General features: G+C 39.2%; 1 protein-coding gene across 2 annotated transcripts in view; it reads right to left on the reverse strand.

Moving 5' to 3' along the window:
• Positions 1-25,872, reverse strand: part of LOC122767107 (ADAMTS-like protein 1) — a 103,157-nt gene that overhangs the window by 45,304 nt on the left and 31,981 nt on the right. For both annotated transcript variants that reach the window (XM_044022464.1, XM_044022463.1), the window contains exon 2: positions 20,634-20,750. In XM_044022464.1, the coding sequence (XP_043878399.1) occupies positions 20,634-20,750 (117 nt within the window). The remainder of the gene's footprint in view (positions 1-20,633; positions 20,751-25,872) is intronic.

Below are 25,872 nucleotides of genomic sequence, written 5' to 3' on the forward strand. Positions count from 1 at the left end.
CATGATGTAACTTTTACTCGTGCCAGGATCAGACCACATGGTATTTTTGTCTTTCACAATGGCCACCATGTCAGATTATCAATCACAGTAGCACATATTATTGCCGTGGATTAGGGAACTGATAAGTATAACCCGATCAATCATCGTTTATGACACTGAGCGACTTCATAGGTTATCGGGAAGGCGGGAGAGTTTTCAATCCTGGCTACTCACGGACTTGCTCAGACACAAAAAAGAAAAAAAAAAAGATTGTGAACTCATTCCTGGGTGTCACGATGAGGACAGTATGCAGCATCCCTCTCCCTCTTTGCCATGTTTATGTCTGTCTGTTATGCTGTGTCACAGCACTCTGTTATCCTATTGGTCAATGTCCAGGAGCATGTCATAGGAGATGTCAGACAAGAAAGAAAAGTAGAAAAAATTATAATATGCTCGACTTCATGGAGCGTCCCAGGCGCCAAATCTCTGTCCTTCAATTATGTTAAACTCCATGTCCGTTCATCGTTTCTGACGTTCATAATCTGGTCCGACACTGGAAATTTGTCAGTCACGACCAAAACTATTGAAAACTGGCCTGAATTTGTCTTGTCTGATCCCGGCATTAAAGATAGAGTTGGAGATCCTGGAAAAACTGTTCGAGCAGGCTAAATTTACCCTAAGTACAAGCCCCTTTCTTCAGACTTCCCTCTGAAGCCAGGCGTCCAGAGCACAGGAACGTGCAATGCTTGTTCACGAACAGCGGTGCGTTCACATGGATTCACAGGCAATAACAACGTAACGTCTGAAGACAATAAATACAGGGCCATCACTTTGCAGCCTTTTCTTTTTCCCACACCTTGGTTGACAAAAAATCCACAGACTTTTCCAGGACTTTCCAAAACCAATTTCCTCAAATTCAAGGACCGAATGTGCTGACACAGCCGAAGATGGGAGGCCAACTTGTGAGAGCCACTTCAACAACAATGTGTGTGTCAGTCTATTACTTTTTAAGGCTGAGACACTGAGATTATCAGTGTCCAAAAATTAGGGGTAAGCTGATCGATCAAACTTAATATTGGAATTGGATCAATGCAAGTCTGCCCTGACTGACACTCACTGTTTTTAGTTTCTCCTCAACTTACATTGCTGCTAATTCATCAAATACCACATTACAGCGCTTTTGTTGTTTTTTCAGCCAATCAGCTGTGCGTCACAGAAAAAACACATGGCTGCTTAATATGCGGCCTCTGCTGCGGAGGATCCTCACTCTTACTGCTGCATCGAGAAGCTGCATATGTTCATGTTGAAGAAGGACAAGGAAAAACGCATTGCAGAAGAACTAACTAACTAACTTCTAACTCTTAAGTATATTACCTTACTTGTTTTTCATTTTTATGCCATTTATGTTCATATTTCATTTTATTTTTCTCTTTGAACCCCCCTCTTCATAGAACCCTCAGGGTCCCAGTTATTGATAATCATTGTTCAAACTACTACAACAGTTTCTGTTCTGTGGGCTAACAGATATCAGTGGTCACTGATAGTTAGACCAGGAAGAGGATTGGACCACGTAAATGTGATGATTCTGTCTCTTGGCTCCCAGAAGGTGTAAATCTTTGAGGCCACTTTAAACCAATTTGACGAGTGCCTATATTCAAATGGCCACAACTTCCTCAAATATTATTAGACATAAGTAGACATTGTTGGAAAGCTTAGAAATCACACTTTCAGAATCTGTAAATAACTCAAAATGCCCCTCTGCCTACTTGCTCCTGGTTTTTCCATGACTGGGCACAAAAACCTCCAGCTGAAAAAGAATGTAAGTTTTACAACATTCGTCATTCTCCAGTAATAACTTCTCTAATGTTGAGCAACTTTTGATGTTACGCAAATTCAGTAAATTACAGTAATACAATGTTTTGTTTTTATTTGCCTAAACACTGCTGAAATGATGTCCTGGGGTTTGAACATGTTATAATGATTAATTATAATGAAAAAGAAAATCACACAATCATTTCATAATCACAATCATTAGTGGTCGTGAAAATGTCGTCAGATTTAGCATATTGGCGTTTCATTTCATAAATCATGACAGAATGCTCTCCACTCTATGAAAAAACAAAAGACCACTAGGTCTGCATGAACTAATCGATTATCAATCGATTACTAAATGAATAGGCATCTATTTTTGGTAAATGATTTATTGTGTGTTACTACAAGCTCTGCAATTTTTCTGCTTCAAATAAATCAGTAAAAACTATAAATTTAGTTGGTGGACACTTGAGAACATCATCATTAGAAAAGAAAAAATCAGTAGAAAGAAAAGACTAATAAACAGAGATGAGGAACTGTTGTGTTGCGTGCGTGTGTGAAAGCTCCCTTGCCATGTACACCATCAATCCTTGTACCACTTTGAAAAAAGAAAAAGCCAGTTTATGTTGCAAAACTCATGCTTTGGGCTATGTTCCTTCATAGTGCTTTTGACATGTGGAAATTACATCATGTTTCTCTTTCACAGTTTACCAAACAAAAATCATGGAGCGCACGACTGTGGAAGGAAACCTCACATGTCCGAGTGTCGAGTTGCTTTTTTGGTGATGGAGAGGGAGAGGAAAGATCTGGATGCGTGGCTGCAGAGTGACTGCACAGGAAGAGAGCTGCAAAGGATCAATGCAACCCCCATCCCGACGTGGTCACACATAAAAAAGCCCTCTACCCTGTTTTCCCTGGAGCTTTTGGTCTTACAGCTGTCTAAACATGCTACTGTAGTGAACTCCCTACCAGCAAGGAGGTGTTTGCACTGTTACACAGCAGCTCTGAAAGGACAGCAGGAGAGGAAAGGAGGAGAGGTTTTAAAAATCCCGTTATTTTTCCCGAACATCACCCAAACAGTATTCAAAAATCAATAGTCATAACAGCCCATAAATTAATACATTCCCAAATATTGTCCATCATTTGAAAATAAAAAAAGGAGACCTTTAACAGGGTACATTGCTGTGAACAAAGCACACACAAAAATCACACCTTTATATTTGAACAAATAATAACAACAATAATAATCATAATCATAACAATGATAATAAATAATAATCAACCAATAAAATAACTAAGAAATATATGAATTAAAGGGAGAGGAGTTTAGGAAAGTATTCAAAAGGTCTACCTTTTCATTGAAACATTTTACAAATGAGTTAAAGCTCAACATTTGTTATCTATATTAAGATGTGCTATGACTGTGTTCAACAAGATGCATCTTTTTTACCCTCATGGGCTTTAAAATCACCTACAAACACCTGGAGACTTTATTTTTGCAGCCTACAGCTCAAGAGCAGCATCTTGTGTCTGAGAGACTAAACTACATGCCATCCAAATCAGAGATTCCCAGCTGACCACAACTGGGGGAGAGAGGTACGCTACAGAGCTGATGACAATCTACCACTGATATCATTTTAAGATCCAAGCATAATGAAGCAAAATTCAACCTTAACTGCTGAACAAAACACACAAACACGTCAATACTTAACTGACTATCAATGCAAGCCTTGTTTTCCCAGAACAAACAAAGGTGGTGTGTTCGCGTTTTTAACATCCAGTCTGCTGTGGAGCCTTGTTTTGGCTTCATTCTCTAAAATGGATATCAATTCCTTTGTCAAATGTAATTACAAGTTTGACATTTTTAGAAAAACTGTAATAAAATACAACGCTTTCCACAAATTTCCAGTCCATTTCCAGTAAGATAAACACCTTCATCAAACTGTTAACCATAAAACTGAGGAAAACGGAGTCAAATGTATCAACTTATTCCAAATTCACTGTCCTTTATTTTAACAAAAGAGCCATAATTATAGCAGCAGGTGTCAGTTGTGTCACAAAAAACATGTGCATGACATTTCCTGGGCCACGACAGGCAACCATCAAAACCATGTCTACTCCACAGACTCAGCAGTCAGACAGACAATAAAACAAGATCAAATAAATATGGGTCAGTCAACAGCTATGCAAACAATGACAAGTACATCAGTTCCATTCAGAATAGACAGTCATACTTCACATATAGCCAAACACCCTTTAGAAAAACTGGATATTATTATAATCACTGCCTCACTGCCAAATACTCGTAAGGTTGAATCCCTCCCATGTTTTGCCTCTACATAGCACAATTGTTATTTCCAGTTCAGTCGGCTGCCCTGTCCCTTAGTCTTCATTTAGTAAGGCCTTCATAGAACCAACCACATGTACTTTCCAGTCGATCCAACAGCTTCTGTCAATGTTAAAAGCACAGTAGCAATATCAGAAACCTCAAAAAAAAATAGAACAACCTCTTATGTCTTAGCCACACATGAGGTCTTTAAGTTTCAGTAAGTGAGAGACTACCCATGTCCTGTCACTGGCGGACTTTCACTTTTTACCCTAATTTAACAGCTTTGGAGTTATTGTGATGTTTAAAAGCCTTGTTGCGGGGAGATTGGGGACTGTCTCCACAGACCTGAATTCCTTGAAATGCTTCACGGCACTACACACCTACGCCCAAGACAGCTGCTGGCTATAAGGTCAAGGCAGTGATAGTGCTTTTTTATTTTTTTCACGCTCATCGGGTGAAACAGAACCAAAGAAAACCACTGTCGGAAGAAGCGAGGAAGAGGAAAGGATTGTCTGACCGAGGGAGGGGCCACACACATCGGACCAGCTAAAATATGTATCTATATGTAAATAGTACCGCTTTGAAACACATTGTACAGGAATCAGTAAAATGTTTATTCATGACTTGCTGGACACAAGAGAGCAGTGTACATTTCCTCGCAGGTTCAAACATCTACTCCAGCTCCCAGCTCTTTGACACATACTGTTACAGTACAAGCACAGGTCATATAAGATCTACGGCGAGCGTGTGTGTGGGGTGGTCTCAGCTGGGGTTTTTTTTTATAATGTCCACATAGTTTGAAACAAACCCATAGATTATGGCATCAGACATAAAATAAGAGGGTGTTATGAATAAATCCTCGCTCCCATCCAAAGATAGAGAGGACGTGGCTGTATATCATATCATTTTAAATCACTAGCAGGTATAACAGGAGCAACACTTTTCTCTTTCAGGAGCATCGACGTCAAAGTCTCGCAAACACAGACATTAAGTAAGGACAAATGAACCTAATCTGAAAAGTAAATCAGCCACAGTGTGTGTGTGTGTGTGTGTGTGTGTGTGTGTGTGTGTCAGAGAGAGAGCCAGACAGGAGCCGCAGGCTGAGCTCATCTAGTTGGGCTTCACGCTACGCCTCCCTCTAATTGGTGTCTTTTGCATTGTGCCGCCATGCAATTGGGGGAAACAGCACCAGGCTTTTAAAGCCTCTGCCTCGTCCTCCTCCTCCTCCCTCTCCTCCCATCACTCTATCATCTATGGCATCCCAGTGAGGGATGGAGTTGAGGAGAAGCTCCTCTGCTCCACTTCACCCCCTATCATTAACCCAGTGAGGTCATTCAGAAAAACTGATGCTGCTCATTTGCCTGTGGTTAAACCTGTAAAAACCCAAGGCGCCACAAATCATAACCCAACAGTGAACGGCACATTCTTAACTTTGAGGAAATAAAATTGAGTTTTATATCACTGAAGTCGAATATGCTGAAAAAGATGTTGCTCTTCCTTTGGAGAAAAAAACTAAACTAAAATCAGTTCCAATGTTTTTTTCATTGATGAGCTCTTGCTTTCTTCCTGCACCATATTAATTATTTCTTCAGTGATCACATGATTGATGGGTTTATATTCTTACCACAGATATTCATATTTGGCTCTGCAGTGATGTGATGATTAATACCATAAATCACAGACAGACTCCCTTCACAGACACACTGTACAACAACACAATGCAGACATTTCATCAGGGGGACAAAGGAACACCAGCATGAATAGTTGTCTTAAGTCACCTAACACCCTGGCCCCCCGCCCATGGCCCCCAGACAATGTTTTCATCACGGGACCTTCATCATTCGCTATAGGCTCATAAATCTGGAAGCTTCAATAGTCCACTGGGTCACCTTTCACTGGGAGTCGGGTCGGTATTCAGACATTTGCACGCATGTTGTGGGACCATGCAGAACCCAGAGCACCAAATGCTGCTCCAATAGAGCACTTATAAATGGATCAGGTACCTTTCTGTTCCTGACCTCGGAATAGATTTCACATGATTTCTGTTCCAAGTGAATATGATGTTTAAAAAGGATACAATTACATTTACTGCAAAAAAGGTTGGAAGCTTCCACTGACCAACAGTTTCAGTCCACAAACTCATATAACATTACACATGTTGAGTTAAATTCAATTTCAAGTGGTCAAAAGCACGTTTTGTGACTTTAACCTTTGACCGCCCAAAACTACACAGCAAATCCGTGAGTCCAAGTGAACATTTATGCATAACATAATCCAGGGGTGTCAAACTGGTGGCCCTCCAATCGATTACATGCGGCCCGCCCACCACTGTGCTGAGGCACATCTGCCACTGAGGTGATGGAACATAGACAGAATATAAGACTATATGTATTTGCTAGAAATATTATTGTTATAATAGTAATAAGACATTTGGCTGTAATCATTGCTTTATTAAATGTATTACACTCAACATTAAATTACATATATTTAAGCTGTTTTAATTATAGTTACCCCCAAGTTTTCTATTTATTTCTCATAAATGTGTTTTTATTGTGATGTATACATCATTTTATAACAAAACAACCACTTTTACTGCAATTCTGTCTGATATTATAATGAATATCATATATTGCACACTCACTACTAAATAGTGGGTCTGCCCCTTGACCAGACTAGATGCTCATTGGCCCCCAGGTCATTTGAGTTTGACACCCCTGACATAATCTCTTGCGGGGTTCTTAAAATGATGCAGTCACAAGGCAGAGGGGTTTATGTGGCCACTGTGACCGTGACGTTTGACCACCAAAATATTATCTACTTTGTAATCTTACTTTAATTGTGTATTTGTCACCTCTGACCTTTTGCTGGTGTAAGGAATGAATTTAGAGTAATGTAATCTGATCCAGTCCAATAAAACAAATCTAAGCTAATTCTGTCTAATAGAACCCAATCCAAACTAATTCAGGATAATTTAATCTAATCTAGTTTACCTTTAGGTCCAAGTGAATGTTTGTGCTAAATATGAAAATATTCTACAATGGCATTTCTGAGATGTTTTCAAAAGGCCCAAAAAAGCATGAAGCTGATATTTAGTTATTTGTTTTGTTTTACAGCAGTGATTTTGCATCACTAATACAAATATTTCTTAACTTAATCATCCATTACTTCTTTTCTGTTTTCCCCCTTTTTGGTCGGCATTTCATTCCGTTTAGTGATATCACAATGATAATGGTAAGGACAGGTACGTATAAATAACCCAAAAACATAATACTTTCAGTCACACCTATAGGTCGGGCTCTGGCATAAGCAAAACAATGGTCAAAATCAAGATGAAGGGTTTTAGTTCATCAAAACACATATGGAGACCTAAATCCTGATGTTTGCTAATGTAAGTCGGGTTTGACTAATACTTTTGTTCTGCTTAACAAGTTCAGTGTCTGGTGTATGCATCTGGGAAGCATCATTAGAATTGATACCATGTTGAACTGAGTAGTGAACTGCGAGGGTTGCTTGGTTTCCTGCACTCGTGCCCGCATCAGACAGCAGGGCCATGTTCATGATCAGTTCTGAGAGTATTTTTGTAAACCTGATGCATCTGTACACAAGAACATTGAGCAATGGCTGCACACAACTTGTTCTACATTAAGAGAGAAGCATGTATGATCTGTGGAATGATATGATATGAATCAAACCAATATCTCTGTAAGGCTGTGTGATATGGCTTAGAAATAATATTTGAATATGTTTTAAGGCTATAGCCTGACATACGAGATCTATGGGGATATAAAACTGCACACAGGTTGTTTCTCAGGACTCATGAAAGTTTTTTGTTGAGAGGTTTGTGCTTTTATAAATATAATTTGTTGGTGAGCAGTATTATTCTCACAGAGGTTTTATTATCTATAATATAAAAGTTCAAGTGGCAGCGTCAACAACTTGAGTAAAACTTATTTAATCTTTAAGCTGTATATTTACAAAGTGTACACTTTCCTTTATTCTAAATCTCGATTAAAAAATACTTGTGTCGCACTTAATGTAATTGACATGTTTATATATGTAAGATAAGATAAGACATACTTTATTAATGCTGGTGGTGAAATTCAGTCGTCCAGCAGCTCAGAAAATATTGCTTGGACAGTATTGTATTGGGAGAATGTTTGACTTAATAATAATATGCACATTTCTTTTCAAATGTATATTACTAAAATATACTTATACATGTGTATTAATATTGTAATAAGGTAATAATCCTGACAAAATTACTGGATTACTGGATTGAGCTACAGAAAAGTTCCATACTGGTCAAAATCACTGGATCGGTTATCGGGATGATAAAAATGTAAAATCTGATATACTCCAAGACTCCTAAATATCGCATGCTTCACTATGCGCAGACTGTAAGATTTTAAATAAATTTCAGCAACAGCATTTTAGCCAAGTCATGTCGTTGGCTTGAAATAGCTTGAAAATGGCAAGCACAAAATGTGTTAACGTCATAATTTAAAAAGTCTAAAATGACTAAATCGTTATTGGCAGAGTTTGTGATATTGGTATCAGACAAGAAAAAGGGGTATCGTGCCATCCCTAATGTACAGAAATGTTTATGTTCTCAAAGCCAGATTTAAATTTGCATTTTTGTTGTCTTTCCATGTCCCACATCAATTATTACTGTCCAATAAAAGCAGAAATATGCAAAACAATATTGAAATTACAGAAAACTTGGAATTGTTCCTAATGTCATTTGTATGTGCTGATGAGAAGTGAAAAAAACAGACACGTGTAACAGTCAGCACCGCTTTGTGACCCTCAGAAAGTTTAAAGTGTCTACATACAGTCAGCATAAGTATTTAATGGAGTCAAAGAGATTCAAATAAATCTTCACTCACAACCTAAGGAGGTCTGTAAATGAAGCTAATTTGAAGTCAAAGGCTTACCTCTGTGTTGTGTAAAGCGTTCATAAGTATGCCTTCTTGTGTTGCAAGCGCTGTTCACGTTTCAGCTTGGAAGAGTGTCAGGGTCATTTTTCAATTTTGTGGTTTGTGAACAGATTACATTCTCTCCCATGGCTCCCAGAGAGTACAGACCTTCTGTGAATATGTACAGGAGGGTGTGAGTCTGCATGTGTGTGTGTGTGTGTGTTTGTGGCCCTGCTGTAGGTCTGCACACATGCACTTCATGGTTTTGATTTTCCTCATGTTTACGCTCACATTACTTACACCAGACTGCAGTGATGGGTTCTCAGCATGCAACCGAGCACAACCAAGGCTTTCTTCTAAAATATTCCCGCACAACCCAAGGTGCTGAGAATAATGCCGGCCCATAAGAACCTTTAAACCTGAAAATCCCCCAAGAGTGAGTAGCTTACAGACAGACAAGCCCCGCTGCTTAATGCTCTGAAGAGTATGAATTACAGCTTTTGCTTTTCTCCACAACTTGCCGATGATATTGCAAAATAGAAAATGCCCCCCAAGGGTGACTATGAGAATGCAGACCACTGCTGATAGGACCACAAAAACCATGTTGTAGATATAATAATTCTGAATTCTGCCCTCATTTATGCTGCAGATGCAGTGAAGACACAGCAAATGCGTCAATACTTGGGTAAAAACCTTATTTATGAATATGTGGTTATCTGTTTTCTCAAACACATATTTTCAGGATGCACACTATGCAGGATTGTTCAACTAAAATATTTGGTTCTTATTGTCACAATGCACCACTCAATTATTTAGCCTGCAAGTCACGATCACTCCCTCCACCAAGAATGTAATGTTTTTATCCATGTTTTTGCTTGTTTGTCAGCAGCATTATACAAAAAAGTGAGCCAATGAATCTGATTAAAAGGATAAATTCTTGGAAATCTCTGGAAATAATTGACAATATTGACCTTGACATAAAAATCAGACATGTTTACAGTGCAAGGATCTATGAGTTTGTACAGTTTGGTGCAGATTCACATAATAATTCAGATCTGGTTTGTCAGTGTCCTCTGAGAGCCATTGTGGTTTTCATTATGATTCATACACCGATTATTTTCTTAACTCCACTGATTAATTTTATGGTCTATGAATCATCAAAGGTTGGGGAAAAATGTACACTGTATTCCGAATTGCTTATTTAGTCCGACCCACAGTCCACAGATATTTCATTTTTACTTTGTTTGAGAAGCTGAAGCCAGCAAACTGTTTGGCAACAGATGACACACTTACTCTATTGCTAAGCTTTACATCACATAATTGGTTAATTGAAACAAATTCAAAGAGATGTCATCTTTAGCATCTTCAGTACATATGGCGTCCATTATGCACTCCAATATTTCCAAAGAAGGTAAGAGAACACAACATAAGCACACCAGGGATTTGACTGTAGTTATCATCAACAAACACCTCAATAGAAACACAGTAAATTCTAAATCATCTTGAAATATCGCATTAAATAAAAAGAAGACGAAGAAGGAAGACTGGCTTGCCTAAGATCCCAAAGACCATCGCTGTGCCAGATGCAGAGCATGCTGCAAATCCATAAAAGTGTAAACCGTGGGAGACCCGGCTCTTACAAGTTGCCCTCTCATCTTAAACTGTGTCAGCATATTCTGACCTTGAATTTGAGGGAATTGCTCCTGTAAAGTCCTTGGAAATTCCTTGACTTTGACGTCAATGAAGCTGTGGGAACCCTGGCAATGGAAACAGACCTTCTAGGCCACTGGAATATACCAACAATTTCCGCAATTTGCTGTTGGAAAATGGTGGATAGAACAGGTGAGAAGAGCAATGTGTTGACGACAACATTCATCTACAATGCCATCCTATATCAACAGCTCTATAGTCCCAGTTGCTGATGTCAGACAACCAGGGTAAAGCCCTTTGCCAGGAAAGGACTCTACCTAAATACATATACATAATTATATATATACATATATATATATATATATATATATATATATATATATATATATATATATACATATATATATATATATACATATATATATCATTCGGAGCTCTACTGACACTCTTTATTTATGACATCTCGTTGTGCCTTGCTATCCTTCTGTGGTGACACAGACTTTGGCACCACGTACTGCTTACCTTTGTGAACTAGTTCCTAATATTCACTTTACAGCAGTTGATGGAAACAAATAAATGTACATTGTCTTTTACAGAGTCTTTAAAAATTCTGTCAAATTTGCCATACATTTTCATGGAAAACTACTAACAATGACAGCAATAGTTTCATTGCCATCTAAAACTTAAATGGCACCCTCTCCTTCCAGAAAACCACTAATCTGTACCGGATATACTGTATGGTGCCAACTGCAGAGAGAAAAATGCAACTTTCCAAACAGTACAAATGAGAGATGTGAACATTTCTTCTACTCCTGTTGTGTACATGCCTGGCCACACCACAAAGCCATTAGAGCCCACATAAGACAGGGATCCATTTAAACATTGCACCTGACTGACTGCACAAGCTACACTCAGCTCTGTATGGGTGGCATGGATCCTTCAGCAGCAGGTAATTATGTTGTAACTTAGGATAACACTGTTGGATTGAACTGGAGATTGGCTTTATAACTGAACAGCCACAGGAGCCAAGTGGTCACTATGAACACTTCATACTGAAGTTTACATTGGAGTGCTAGTGCGGCTAATAACATTATTAACTGCCACTCTGCAGTTAGTCTGTTTATTTCACGGCATGATCCACGAGGTGAAATAACTTTTCATAGTCACATTTTCATTTCAAAACAACATCTCTTCTGAATCTATTTAAAGCAATACTGGAGTCCCAGGGTTTGAGCGGAGGATTGTTATCAAAGTTGAGAACTTTGAGATGTTATTGTTTGGCTACACCAGTCCTTGTTTTGAAGGCTGTGACAAAGTCAACCAGGCTGAAACCACATTCATGGCAAAGGCCTTCGGGGATCTTGCCCACATGCCCATGCACACACAGACACACGGTCTGGTTTCCATGATTAGTACATCACATTGACTTACATTTAATTCCTGAACCTCATCCTAAACATACAACCTATCTTCACCTTAAAAGGTAATAATTTACATTATGGGACATGCTTTTTATCCAGAAAAGGAACAAAAGTTCCCATAATGTGACTGTGTAAACAGATTTAGGTCCCCACAACATGAGTAATACCAGAAACACACACAGAACTAGAAAAAAAAAGAGGTCTAATAGTAACAATTGCCTCCACTTGGAAGTAATTAGCACATGCATTGCCAAAAGTCAAGAGCTGAGACTTCCAAAAAAATTCCTGGATGAAACTCTCTGGCAACAAAACATCTTTATAGTACAAGTCTGTCTCTGTTTGTGTCTCTACATGCCTGTGTAAATGCTCGCCGAACGTGGACGAGAATATAAACATCTGCAAGAGGGAGTGCAACCTGAAATGTAAACAATTAAAAAAAATCAATCAGCCCACCAAATGTGTGCGTGCCTTCACACGCCATGGAGGAGGAGCAGATAATGCAGAAGGCGAGGATGGAAGAGTGGAGGGGAGGAAGACGAGATAGGAGAGAATTAATCAAAGACATAGTGTTGGATGCCGTGCGTGAGCAGGGCGACATGTGATAGTAATCACAAACATATGGGTTTCCATATTGAGAGGGGTCTAGCTGCAGACCTGCACTGTCAGGACCCTTCGTTGAAGACCTGCACTGTGAGGTCTCCTGCACTGTCAGGACCGGAAGTTGATTCGAAGCCTTTCAAAATAAAGGCGACCATACCGGAAGCATATATTCAAAATAAAAGCTAGCATACTTGAAGCACGTATGTTTCGTTCCCCATGTGAAGTGTGAAGACGACGAGGTGGGTAACAGTCAAGTGACAACAACTTTGCGTCATACGAAGAAACAGAAACAGTATTTATTCACTAGAACGTTATGTTGCACACTATATATTGTCCTGTAAAGTTATATTAATTTGAAAGAATCGGGTTTTGGACTTTTGGGTAGTTTTTAGCGTTGTTATCGTATGATAGTGCTCACTGCAGAGATGCATATTTCGATCTTAACTACCGGCACTACGCCGAAAGTTGAACGCTGCAGCGGAATGGGTGCAGGCGAATCAACACTTGTTTGCAGCCAGAGTGAAGATGCCTTAGATTTGAACATGAACAGCACCCAAACTGATGAGACTGCGCAGGAAATGTGAAAGCTGTTTGACACAATGGATCCGAATGAGGAAGAGAGAGAATTAATTCTTGAGCCTATTAAATTTATTTTTTTACCAGATTGAAGATATGTGGCTCTTCTGTGAAGAGATTATGGACAGACGAGGGTACTTGGCGTACTCTGATTACAAAGAGTAGAAAGAAAAATATTGTGGAAAAAGTTGTTGTTGTTGTTGTTAAAACACTAATAATTAAAATCATTAAAAAAACTGCTTAGAAGATATTGGTTATCTGGGTCATGTAACTAGGTATTCAGTAATTCACTTTGAATACACAAAGCTAAGTTCATTTAAAATCATCAACCCTCACACCCTCCATGTGGTTCAACAGCACAAGGTAAGAACGTAGCACAAACAATATTAAGCAATTATTAAATGAATTATGAGGTGTTATAATTGCAAACAAACATAAGATATGCCTATATAAAAAAAACAAGTAAATCAATATGTAAATGGATCCAGCAGTGCAGGGGGCTACATTTTCAATGATAAATAATGGTATAGAAGCAAAGAACAGTCAGCAATAGGTTGGAGTGTAGATGCATTATGCCATCACACATTAAGGTGTATTTACAGAGATGTATTGTTTCAATATGAATTTGTAGTGCAGACTAAACTAACAGCTGTCCTTTTTGTGAATTATATTAAATTAATATATTGCATGTTTTGAGTAGGCTAATAATGTTTATAGGGGATCATAACAATAGCTGTACATCTAGTTTGCACTGATTATCTGTAGAATAACCCAAGAAGTGGTCATAACGTTTTGTATTTTCTTTATATATAGATATATCTATATATCTATATATCTATATATATATATATATATATATATATATATATATGGAAAGATATACAGGTTTTTTTTTTAAATCTCTTTCATTAAACACATTGATACACATAAACATATTGACATTGTAAACATAAAATAAAGATCCAAGAAACATTGGGAACGAAAAATACGTGCTTCCGGTATGGTCGCTTTTATTTTGAAAGGCTTCGAATCAACTTCCGGTCCTGACAGTGCAGGAGACCTCACAGTGCAGGTCTGCAACGAAGGGTCCTGACAGTGCAGGTCTGCAGCTAGACTGTCTTGTCCATATTGCACAGCACGGTATGGACATGGGAGCATACCGATACAGAAACAGAAATATGGAGTGACTCTATGAGAGTTCCTCTGCAGAGGCGAGAGTGGATGCAACAGTAGCCAGCAACAGACACACTGCTGGCTGTGTGCGTTCACACACACACACCCACATTTGTTATGTGGGTGTTGTGGTGTGAGGTCTTATCCCTGGTGGTATTACCTCAGCAGTACCACTCCAGTACCCACAGTGCACTGGTGTGAGACCACATCAAGTGGGGGAAGATATTTGCTGTGGCACTATGAGGGCCAAGGCTTTACTGAACACATATGTTGATGGAACAAACACAGGGGCGAGAGATAGAGCCCCAGTCCAAAGCCACGTGGCTTTACACCACATTCACCAGCACTCAGCACTTTCTACAAGAGCACTGGAGCCAGTGCTCCGAAAGTGCACTTACATGTGCCAAACAGCACTCAGCTAGCCAAAGCGAACAAGTCAAGAAGGCAAAAGTGTCCAAATTCACTGCTACTCTGTTCAGACCTTTCCTTTTTCTTATTTTTAATGCACAATAGACATAATTTCCAGGGCAAAAAAAAAATAATCCATTGTCCTAGGTTTGTCTTGCAAACAAATATAAGAGTCATGAAATCTCTGAATTTGCTGGCTAGGCAAAAACAGACACTGGTATGCATGGCTAGCTGGCGTCACAAAAGCAGTTATTAACTCGCAGCTTGGACCCAAGGTTTTCCAGTCCAGCTTCAGCACATGCAGATTCTCATAGAGCCGAGGTTTCTAACCAACTCAATCACTATTACTCCAATGTATCACAAAAATGTATGAGCATGTTGTGTGCTGCTTATTTTTCCATCTTTATGGGAGAAAAATATTTGTTACACAGTTAGAAAATTATGTCTGTGAAATAGCTTGAAATGACTAGCACAAATGTGTTGTTAACAGCCTCATAGTTTTCATAGTTTGAAAGGTCTAAAATAAGTGGATCAGACTGATATTGGGCTCAGTAGATTTGTGATATCAGTCATTATCATCCCTAATTGAGACCATTAACTCCTAAGGAACAAGTTTTGACGGAGATGGCCGCTAGTGGCTAACTGCTAAGTTAAGTGCTACTTGTGTCCTACTTCCTGGCCTTTACTTTGTCCAGTTTATATGCTAAGCTAAGACAATCCTCTTCTATGCCCAGCTGCATATTCTCCATACAGAAATGAGAGTGCAACTGATTCACTCCCAGCATAACAACAAAATACATTTCACAAAATGTTTACCAATGCCATGTGGTGTTTTTTGCTTTATAAAGATGTATTTACAAAGGTTTACACAGTTTAGAAGAATTTGAAATCCATGTGGTACATATGCATGACCGGTATTTGCTGGCTGTGCAACACAATCCATGTTTTTCTGCAAACAATTGTCTGCTTCCTCGATATGCTGGCATGTCTTTATGTTTCTAAGTATGTCAAACTCAATATAGGGAAAAGTGTGAACTATGTGCACTGACAAAAAGATACACAAATGACTGGGAAATACTCTTCAAGAACTTTGCTCAATTGCACTGCAAGTGGTCAAAAGCTTAAGCTCAAACTCTAACTTGAAGTGGTATTAACACCAGGGTGCACAGCATATAGCAAAGCATAACTTGAGACGACACATCCTCTCTGCATGCCAAAACTAACATTCCCATCTTTTTAATGAAGATAAATGAAGTGTTCAAATTGTACAAGACCATTGCCCTTTCCACCTGGCGCAACATGCAAAACACAGCTGCCATGTCAGCGTACAGCTGAGCGATGGGACCCTCTCTCTGTGAGCTGCTGCCCCCGTTAGTAAGTGCCACCTTGGCCCCACCTGCCCAAGCCCAATCATTACAAATGGTGACACCCTGGCTAAAGGCAGAAGCATCTTGACACTTGGTCAGTCACCCTTGATGTTTTCAAGTGTGTGAGGTGGGGGTGGGGGTTGCTGTGTGAGGTGCAATTGAGCATGTTAAGACATTAAGGCCTGGATTACTTAGCATGTGATGAAGTAAGAAAGGCAGGGAGCAGGGAAGTACAGACATCAGAAAAATGTCCAACATCTAACAAAACAAAGCAGTGGGAGGAAAAAAAGGTGACGAGACAAAACAGTGCAAGACAACAAAAGCCACAATTCCACAAAACGTGTAAAGACAAGCAAAGTGGAAATGTCATCAGAGCAGGCCTCGGGTCTTTACTGTAGAGTGGGGCTCTAATGACTGCCATTACCACCACTTAACTGTCACAACCCATAATATGCTGACTGTTATTGGTGTGGTTAACAGAAAATATGACCCAGAGCAGCGATCAGTGCAGCTTGACCTCGAGTGCAGCTTAAAGTGGATTGCAGAGCAGAAGAACAAATTATAATAACTATTTTCTGTGTCTATTGCATGTGTGCGCACTTATTTTTGACTTGAGGTAAAAACATTTTTACAAATAAAACTGTATGTGACTCACTACTGTTGCATTAAAGCTACAATAATCAATGAGAATCCCACTGACGGCAGAGTAAAGTGTGAAAAACTTGAATTGGTTGATTTAATATTCCACTTTTGCCTATTTTAACATGGTTCCAAGAAAAAACACTGACAACATGTAGCCTCCGAAAACATCTCTATTTCTAAACATATAAATTATCTGAGGAAATCAGTTACCAACTAAATCTCTACCATGTCAACTGGCAACTGTTGGACATAAAGTGTCCAAAAGGAAATGTGGTATGTCATATATAATATTATCTTGTTTGAGACTGTGGATAATTTCATAGTGCAACTGTGTTTCATGACCACATGGTGCAATAGTGGCTAACAGGGTATGTATATATATATACATATATATATACACATATATATATATATATATACACATATATACATATATACATATATATATATATATATATATATATATATATATATACATATATATATATATATATATATATATAATTTTTTCTTAGTTTGAAAAATCGCTGAAAACATCTGGGATAATCAAAGTACACAACTCGTATAAAAACAGGTGTTGTCGTTTTTGGACACGTTAATGCAGAAAAGTCACATTTACGATCAAATCTGCTCATTTACCAAACCATAGCAAAGTATTTGCCACTATTTTATGACAGACTTAGCAAGTTTTTGCTGAGTTACAGTTTTCTCTTTGTGGAAGATCAAACTAACACGGAGGAAAAATTTCATCTCAAGGTCAAACAACAAGTAGATTTATGAGCAGCTTTTCTGTTTATCTAGACAGTCTTATTCATTCAGTCTTGTTACAGTGGGGGGAAAGAAACAACATTTCAACCGTCAGACCCCCCTCACATTTTGATTCAGGAACTTCCCAATCCAATAAATGTACTTAATAATTGTTTATAAATGCTGACATTCTTGAAGCATGATGGTGCATGCCTGCCATCACAAAATAAACATGGATGAATTTAGAAAGGTATGTAAAGACTGAGCTGTATTAGACAGATTTATTCCATTGAAGGAGCTTGTGTTTAGGCTGCCAGGAAAAACACTTTCCTACGGATAGACCAATTCACCTGTGACACTCTTGGAAAATAGGATGAAGGGTGCTGGGGAGGTCAGTGTTGATGCCCACAAACCAATCATGGCACATACTAATGAAGCCAAACAAGAGAAAATGATAAGTCTGAGATCTACATCATGGATTGCTTGCTCATTAGCTCTTCTTAGGTTAAAATCAGGCTAAACGTCATACCAAAATCCAACAAGGCTACAAGGGTGCAGAGACTGAAATCATCCGATTGCTGAAAGGAATCACAGCTCATTGGAAGACATGTTAGCATCATACATTTAGGAAGAGACCGTTTTAAGTTATGTCATTAAAATATGAGTCAAAGGTGAATAATTATTTTTATGAAAGGGCTGAAAGGTCCACTTCAATATTCACTGTATAACAGATTTAAAGTGTGACTTTCCCATTGCAAGCACAACTATAAAAAGTCAATAATTCAGTTAATTCAGTGTCTACTGCTTTATCCTCGTCTTAAGGGTCGTGGGGAGCTGGAGCCAATCCCAGCTGACATAGGGCTAAAGGCGGGGTCACACAGCCGGAACAGGTCACCAGTCCATCGCAGGGCCAATACACAGAAACAAACAACCATTCATTCTCACATTCACACATATGGTCAATCTAGAGAGTTTTTTGGACTGTGTGAGGAAACGAGGGAACTCGGAGAAAACCAAAGCACGTGGTCGGGCAGGTCAAGAATCCCGACCTTCTTGCTATGAGACAACAGTACTACCCACTACAACCACTGTGTGGTGCTGTAATTTACATTAAAAAAATATTCATTGTTCAGCTCTACGCTGAAGTCATCTCTCTTGCTTTGTTAAGGCATCAGCCTTTAGATGTGAAATTGCAGCTTACTTTAAAATAACTTATCAACAGAATGAACAATTTATTCATTTATTATGTGTATCTGTACTACTTTTGAGAGTTATTGGGTTACCAGTGAATCATTGCACCAACAACCACTCACACCCATCATCGAGTCTTTAGTTAACCTAACCTCAATCTGTATGGTTTAGGACAGTGTGAGAACCCAGCGAGAACAAGCCAACTAAACAGTAAAAAGCCTTGTTTAAAAAAGGTGACCACTTTGCTGTGGGGCACCAGTGTTAACCACTGCGATGCCCTGTGAAGCAGAGCACAATTTAAAGCTGAAAATAAAGAGGTCTTCTTCAAAGCCAAGGCATTTTGGTGAAAGGAATGGTTTGCCAATTTGAAGAATAGGCTGAAAACTTTCGTGCTCATAACAAGATTGATATTGCTCTTAAACCTCTCGTGTGTGTGTGTGTGTGTGCGAATGTCACACTCTCCAAAGTTCCAACAGTTACAAGAGAAGTTTAGGTTTTCCATGAACAGATTATCATGACCACAGGCCCTGGACACAAGTTGGCTCCAGATATTTACCCACACATGCGAGTAGTACATGTGCACTGCAGGTGCCTTGGAGCAACTTACAACCACACGCAGTCTCTTTTTCTGCCATTGAGTCATAAAAAGCAAGTTAAAAGCAAAGAAAAACCCTGAATACTTTCAAATATACAATACATTATGAAACTGAGGTCAGGGCAAAGTTAACATGAATACCACTTAGTAAGAAAAAAACAATCTCTGAAAGAAGGTGTTTGATCCTGCTTTATAGTCTGATGTCGGGAAAAACCTAATGTTATTTCTAAAGCAATGTCACTGTATTTGATCAGTGTTCAAAGGCTGTAGAGACTGGCTGAATAAAATGTATATTAAAGTAAAAAGGGGCATTTACTCAAGCATAAAAGCCTGTGAAACATGTGAGAATGATTATTCACCTTTTGGAGGCGGTCATATATACAGTATGTGTGAAGAACTAGAGACACATACCGCCTTCAGTGCCATTACAATTCACCTCAAACTGCATTCTCATTAAGGCTCAAGCACCTTGGATCAATTTTCACAGATTCCTCTAAAAAAATTGTACAGTGAGCAAACGTTATCACAGAGTGGTAATGAAACCGGTGAGCACCTGAAAACCTCTTTCTCACCCAATTAGAACAAAACATCTGGGTGAGAGAGCCTGGACTCACGTCTCATCAAAGGGGATGACAGAGTGGGATTAATGTGATGCCAAAAACCTACTCCACCGTCAAACGTGCAGCATTTATGTGTGCGTGTGTGTTTCTGTGAGTGTAAAGTCTGCAAGCCAACAGTCAGATTATACTCCCACTGTCCCACGATCATCAGCCACTAGAGTAACATGGTTGATTTTGGTTTGATTCCCGATTCAAAGTCATTTTTGTTTCAAAATGTATTCAGTACATAGAGCTATTCATTTGAGTCTGTAGTTCTATAATCATGAAATCAGAGTAGTAAGTGTTTGCTAATGAGGTAGTTTTCATATTTGGAAAAAGCCAACGTAAACACAAGCAAAGTCAAGAAGGTTTTTTATTCATTTGTTTTAGTTAACTTGTTAAGTATCCTAGGTATAACCTGAAAAAGTTATATGAGTTTAGTATCTTGGCTCTATTTCAATCATAAAACTGAAACCATCGTTTTCTATTACACTGTAAGGGCACACAGGTCTTTTGAAATGAAACAGACTTTTGCACTTTGTGACGTTTTGAATCAAAAAACATAATGATATAAGATTGCGTAAGCTTTGTTTACAGTAAGGTCAAGGTTTTTGGATCAAGCACTCACCGGGTCCTCTGGCCTTTGGCTGCTCTCATGGAGAGGCTCTTCGGGGAGGTGGTCTCGTCGAATCAGAGTGAATTCTCTGATGAACACTGCATCGCCATCGTTGGCCCACACAGCAACCTGAGAAATTGGGACACATAATGAGGTTCATCAAATAAAAATGAAATACAAAAATAAGAAAGAGCGCAATTGTTTACAAATGATCAATATGAATATCAACAAACATCTGTGTGTGGTTGTGGGTGAAGTACACATAATTCTACGCTTCTGTTTTCAACTCCTCACACAACTGAATGTGTAATTGTTCACACTGTCATAATTTAAATCATGACAGTATGAAAAGGTTACCTGTGGTTGAAGTGGGACATTTTTAATTGTTACTGAAGCCGGGATTCTTGTGTGAAAAGAAAAAGACAAACGCTAATATAACAAATACATGGCATTTCACCAGTGTGACTATGCTATGGGCAACAATGTCAGTTATTGTGAAACATTTTTGCGGAACGTTTGTATATGTACATTTAAATTGTTGTTGATTGGTTATTCAATTATATTCTAATATTCTATTCCTTCATTCCTTCACAACTGCACAGTTGCACTATGTATTCATAATTTTCAAACTGGATGATTCCTTTGCGCTCTTATTTGAATGCTTAACTCTCTATATTGTTGTGGTGTATGTCGTTATGTTTACCTATTATTCAAATATTTACATATATCATAGAATAGATTATTATTAATTATTAATGTGCTGTAACACAATCATTCCTAGTTTTGGAATCAATAAAGTACATCCATCCATTCATCCAGTTTTGCTCCTGAGAAAAATCACTTCATAGTGGTTTTCAACCTTCATCATGTACAAATATAACTACCTATATTTGATTTATTTTATTAATATAAATTAATAAACAGAGAAGTACATTATTTGAGTCTCACAATGTATTTGCATGGTGCATAAACATGATTAATGGTGGTGTTCCCAATTTTGGAGTAATGGCAATATGTAGGTGAACTGGAGTCAAACTTCTGTTTCTATTTGCAATCCTTTTTCTTTTTTTTTGAGGTTGTCCTCTTAACCTCACATCCCTCCTGATGAGGGGAAACATTCAGGGCTCTGGAGGAAATCACAGCTCGAGACATGTGATAGCAAAAGACGCAGCAGCCCTCCTGTTGGGGGAGATGAGCAGAGGGTGAGGACGGATAGGGCCCATTAGCAGCACAGCGGGGCCCGCATTCTCGAGGATGCACATATTCACAGAGCAGAGGCCCTCAGCTGCTCCCTGTGGGTCATAAACACCCTGCAATGACCCAGGTCAACTGCCTGCTTCCTGGGCCTGTGCCAAGGCAGAGCGCGAGGCAGAGCAGGGGATGTGGGTTTGAGGTACTTGATGTTATTCACATTGTAAAAGGGTTGCAGATCTTTAGTCGAATGGCGGAAAAAAGGTCCTCCTAACCAACTACGGCAGAACTTATACAACTTTTCTGTGGGAAAAGCCCACAGAGTGAACTCTTAAAGAAGACAAATGAAATCTGGTCTAAAGCCCTACACTCAGCACTGCGTCGCTGTGGAGGCATCTGTAACAACACATAAGTCACCACAGTAAAAATGTGGGCAGTAGCCTCCTCGGATGACAAAGATCATAATGTACAGGAAGATTTCTGTATGGTATGTATCTGCAGATGTTGCAGCTGTTGGGCCACATGCAGCATTTCTGTTTATCTGGTCACACTTTACATTCTAGTGCAGTACAAAAAATACAGTTATATTCATCATTTTGAAATAAGCACGTAATATGATAATACCATCTTCTTATGGCATTCACCCAACTAATGGTGCTTTTCCATTACTATAGTACCTGCTCAACGTGGCCGTGGGCGTTGAAGCGAAAACTGTGATGACGTTGTTTTATATGCGACACAAACACACAAACTTAGGATTAGTTCAGTACTTCACAGTCGTTGTTTTCTGCAGTGCTGTCGCTAAATACACCAGACTCGTCTGTTAAATATTGCGATTTTAGACATGTCCTTGCTAAATGTTGGCAATAATGTACAAGTTTTCTGATATTTTATGTATTTTTAACTGATCTACAGTTCGGCATTGTTGGGTTTGATTTACGACTTTTCCAGTGACATCACATTTTAGTATCGGCTCAGCTTGCTTGGAACCTCACCAGAGCAGTTACTATAAAAAAAGCACCAGGTACCAGGTATCCCTCATAGAAAAGCAAAAAAAAAAACAATCAATTTGAGTCAAGCCCAGCCGTGCTAGAACTGTATAATGGAAAAGCGCCATAATAGCTTGGTATTATCAAAGGGAGGACAAATTTCAACTTTATTTTCACTTATTTTCATGTTATTAAAACTGATGGTTGCCCACAGTAATTCTCATTACCAAGCTATTCCCTGTATTTTACTAAAAATATCCAGGTAATAAAATAATGCATTACTGTAATGTTATCTCCTTAATACCATACTACTACCATACTATTACTATTACTATACTATTACCAAGCTATTATATACAGTACCTATATGAGAAACTAGTGCAAAACACTGGGAAATTTTCAACACCAAGTTTCTCAGACCTCGAGACTACAGTAAACATTACATTTATACCCCTGATGCTTGAACACATGACGTATGAGAGGCCAAATAATTGATGAGAGACACTTTTATCAAAATACAGCCTGTTATTTGGTAATATGAACACAGCATGAGGTCTCTGCTGACAGTGTTGCACTGAGGCATATCCTCTCTGCCATCCATGCTGAAAATGACCTCACAATCCAGGGGTAAAGCAAACACAAGTCGAGCATATACATATATATGAACATTAGGAGTTGTGCTCGGGTGTGTGTCAGCTGTAGGACGTACCGAAAACCATTTGAGTGACCAGATGTCCTTGCTCAAGGCTAAATGGAGGCGCCTTTGACATGAACAAGCCGATTGTGTCATTCTCAACGGTTTTCCACTTTTTCACTCGAATATGATTTTCTCACACACTTCTAGTGTCTTGACACCAGGACAGATCTGGCAGCAATTTTCTTGTCATATTGAAACCTGCATCCACCTTCCTTAAAGACATGGAATATGCTGGAGTCAGACTGAAATACAGGCTGATCACATGACAGCTGAACTAAGTCTTCATGGAGGATAGATCAAAACATTAGCACTGTGAACATCCCTTTATTTGCAAAACACTTTCTTTCAAGGCGACATAGAATGCCTGTATCACACATATATGTTAGTTATGGAGGTCTACTTACACATATTAACTTGTTTTCATGAATAAAAACCTCCTAATCGCTGCAAACGAGCCGATCAATATATCTCCTCACTGACGCTCTCGTCAGCCGCGCTGTTTCAGACCAAAACCACACCCCCAGAACGTGGACTGTGTTGTGATTGGCCAGCCAACGAGAGCTTTCCTACTGTCCTGTGATTGGCCAGGTACCTGGAAGTGACGTAATAGATAGGCCAGCTCTCAGATACACAGCTCCCCCTCTGGCATGGTGGATGCTCTGCATCTCAGCAGCTACAACGAGAGTAGTTCTTCTTCTTCTGCGGTTGAATGTACGCAACCGGATGTGCCCGGACTAGTGCCGCACCAGGAGGCGCTACGGTGGTGAGGATTTCTGATGACGACATCAAATTAAGGAAGTGCCGATCCGCTTCGCAGAGCCCAGGAAAACAATACAACACTAATTTCTCAGCAGTGGCTGAACTGTTTGTTCTGAAACTTTAGGGTTTCATAAACGAGGTAATGACGCAGATACACACACACAAATGCAGCGTTAATTGGAGCTTCCGGTCTATGTCGCCTTTAAACATAATTTGTGGCCTGGATTATGTCAAAGAGTTAGCTGCAACTAATGATCAAAACCTAGTCAAAACCCTACCATGTGGCCCTAGTTTCATTTATAATATCTATCGATCCATTTTCTCCATGCAGCCATCAGTGTTCAAATGGTCAGATATGGGGTTAGTGCGGGGGTCTCAAACTCAAATGACCTGGGGCCCACTGAGCATCTAGGCTCTTCATTAGGGATGTGCAGTATGAGATTACCATATCTCAGCATGATATTGATATGATATGATTAAATAAAATTAAAAGTGTTTTGATATGCGATGATATACAGATCCGTAATATGTACATCAAACATCAAAAACAGACATTGTAAGTAGATATTAAGTGGCGGGCCACATGAAATATATGGATGGAAGCAAGTGGAAAGCCAGAAAAACTAGTCTTCAGTCAGTGGTTCACTATTTTGAAAAGGCAAAGTGGCATGCACAGATGGATGCAATAATGCACGATTAAAGTTTGCAGTCATATGTTCAATTTAATCATAATACAAACAGGCGAGAAAAAGGCCCTTTTCATTCCACTACATGGAACCTTTTCCTGTGTCGGATGTACTTGAGTATCTGAGTTTACACAAGCACACACTCACTCAGGCAATGTTTGAGATTAATTGAAATGAAAATGACAGGGGTTAAGAAAACACACACTCCTAGTTTGTGGGGGCATGTGTAAACGGGCATCTCTGAAACTACACGTACGTGGCCCAAATCCAGCGTCAGTGAGGCTGTAAGTGTGTCAGTTTGACAAAAGACGGGTGAGGGTAAAGCAGGGGAACTAGTTCGGTGACTCATTAACCTCCGAGGCGAGTTCGATTTCAGAGAGCACGTCTCAACCACAGAGGAGAAGAGGAAGTGAACTCGGGGGCAAGTTGGGTCTTCAAAAGCGCATAATCAACAGTAATAACATCCAGTGTGATATTACAATGAAGCTTTCCCATAATGTGGTGCCAGCTTTCAGTGTTTGGGTGGAAACTGTGAAAAGCCATTGCAACACCAAGCCAAAAACTAGACTTATGTTTCGTGCACTGCTGCCTTTGATTAATAAAATTCTGTCCTGTGTTTAGATAAGGACACCTCTTTTTCAGGACAGGCTCCTGTCTGCATGAAACCTAAGAGGAAAAGATATTTTTGCTAATCCACTTTCAGGGGGGATTTATGTGAGCTCTCACTTAACACATTTCACGGAGGAAACATTGTGGCCTTTCTTTTCCTATTGCTTCTTCGCTTCTTCACTTTCGATGTGTCCATCGCTGGCCACCCACTTGACGATCTAGTGGTGGATTTCTGCACTCCCCATATAGGAACCACAGGATTATGATGTGCTTAGTTAAATATTTTCTCATTAAAAGCCAAAGCCAGAGGCCACTTCAGG

This window comes from Solea senegalensis, linkage group LG3, assembly GCF_019176455.1.
Source record: "Solea senegalensis isolate Sse05_10M linkage group LG3, IFAPA_SoseM_1, whole genome shotgun sequence".
Taxonomy (NCBI): domain Eukaryota; kingdom Metazoa; phylum Chordata; class Actinopteri; order Pleuronectiformes; family Soleidae; genus Solea; species Solea senegalensis.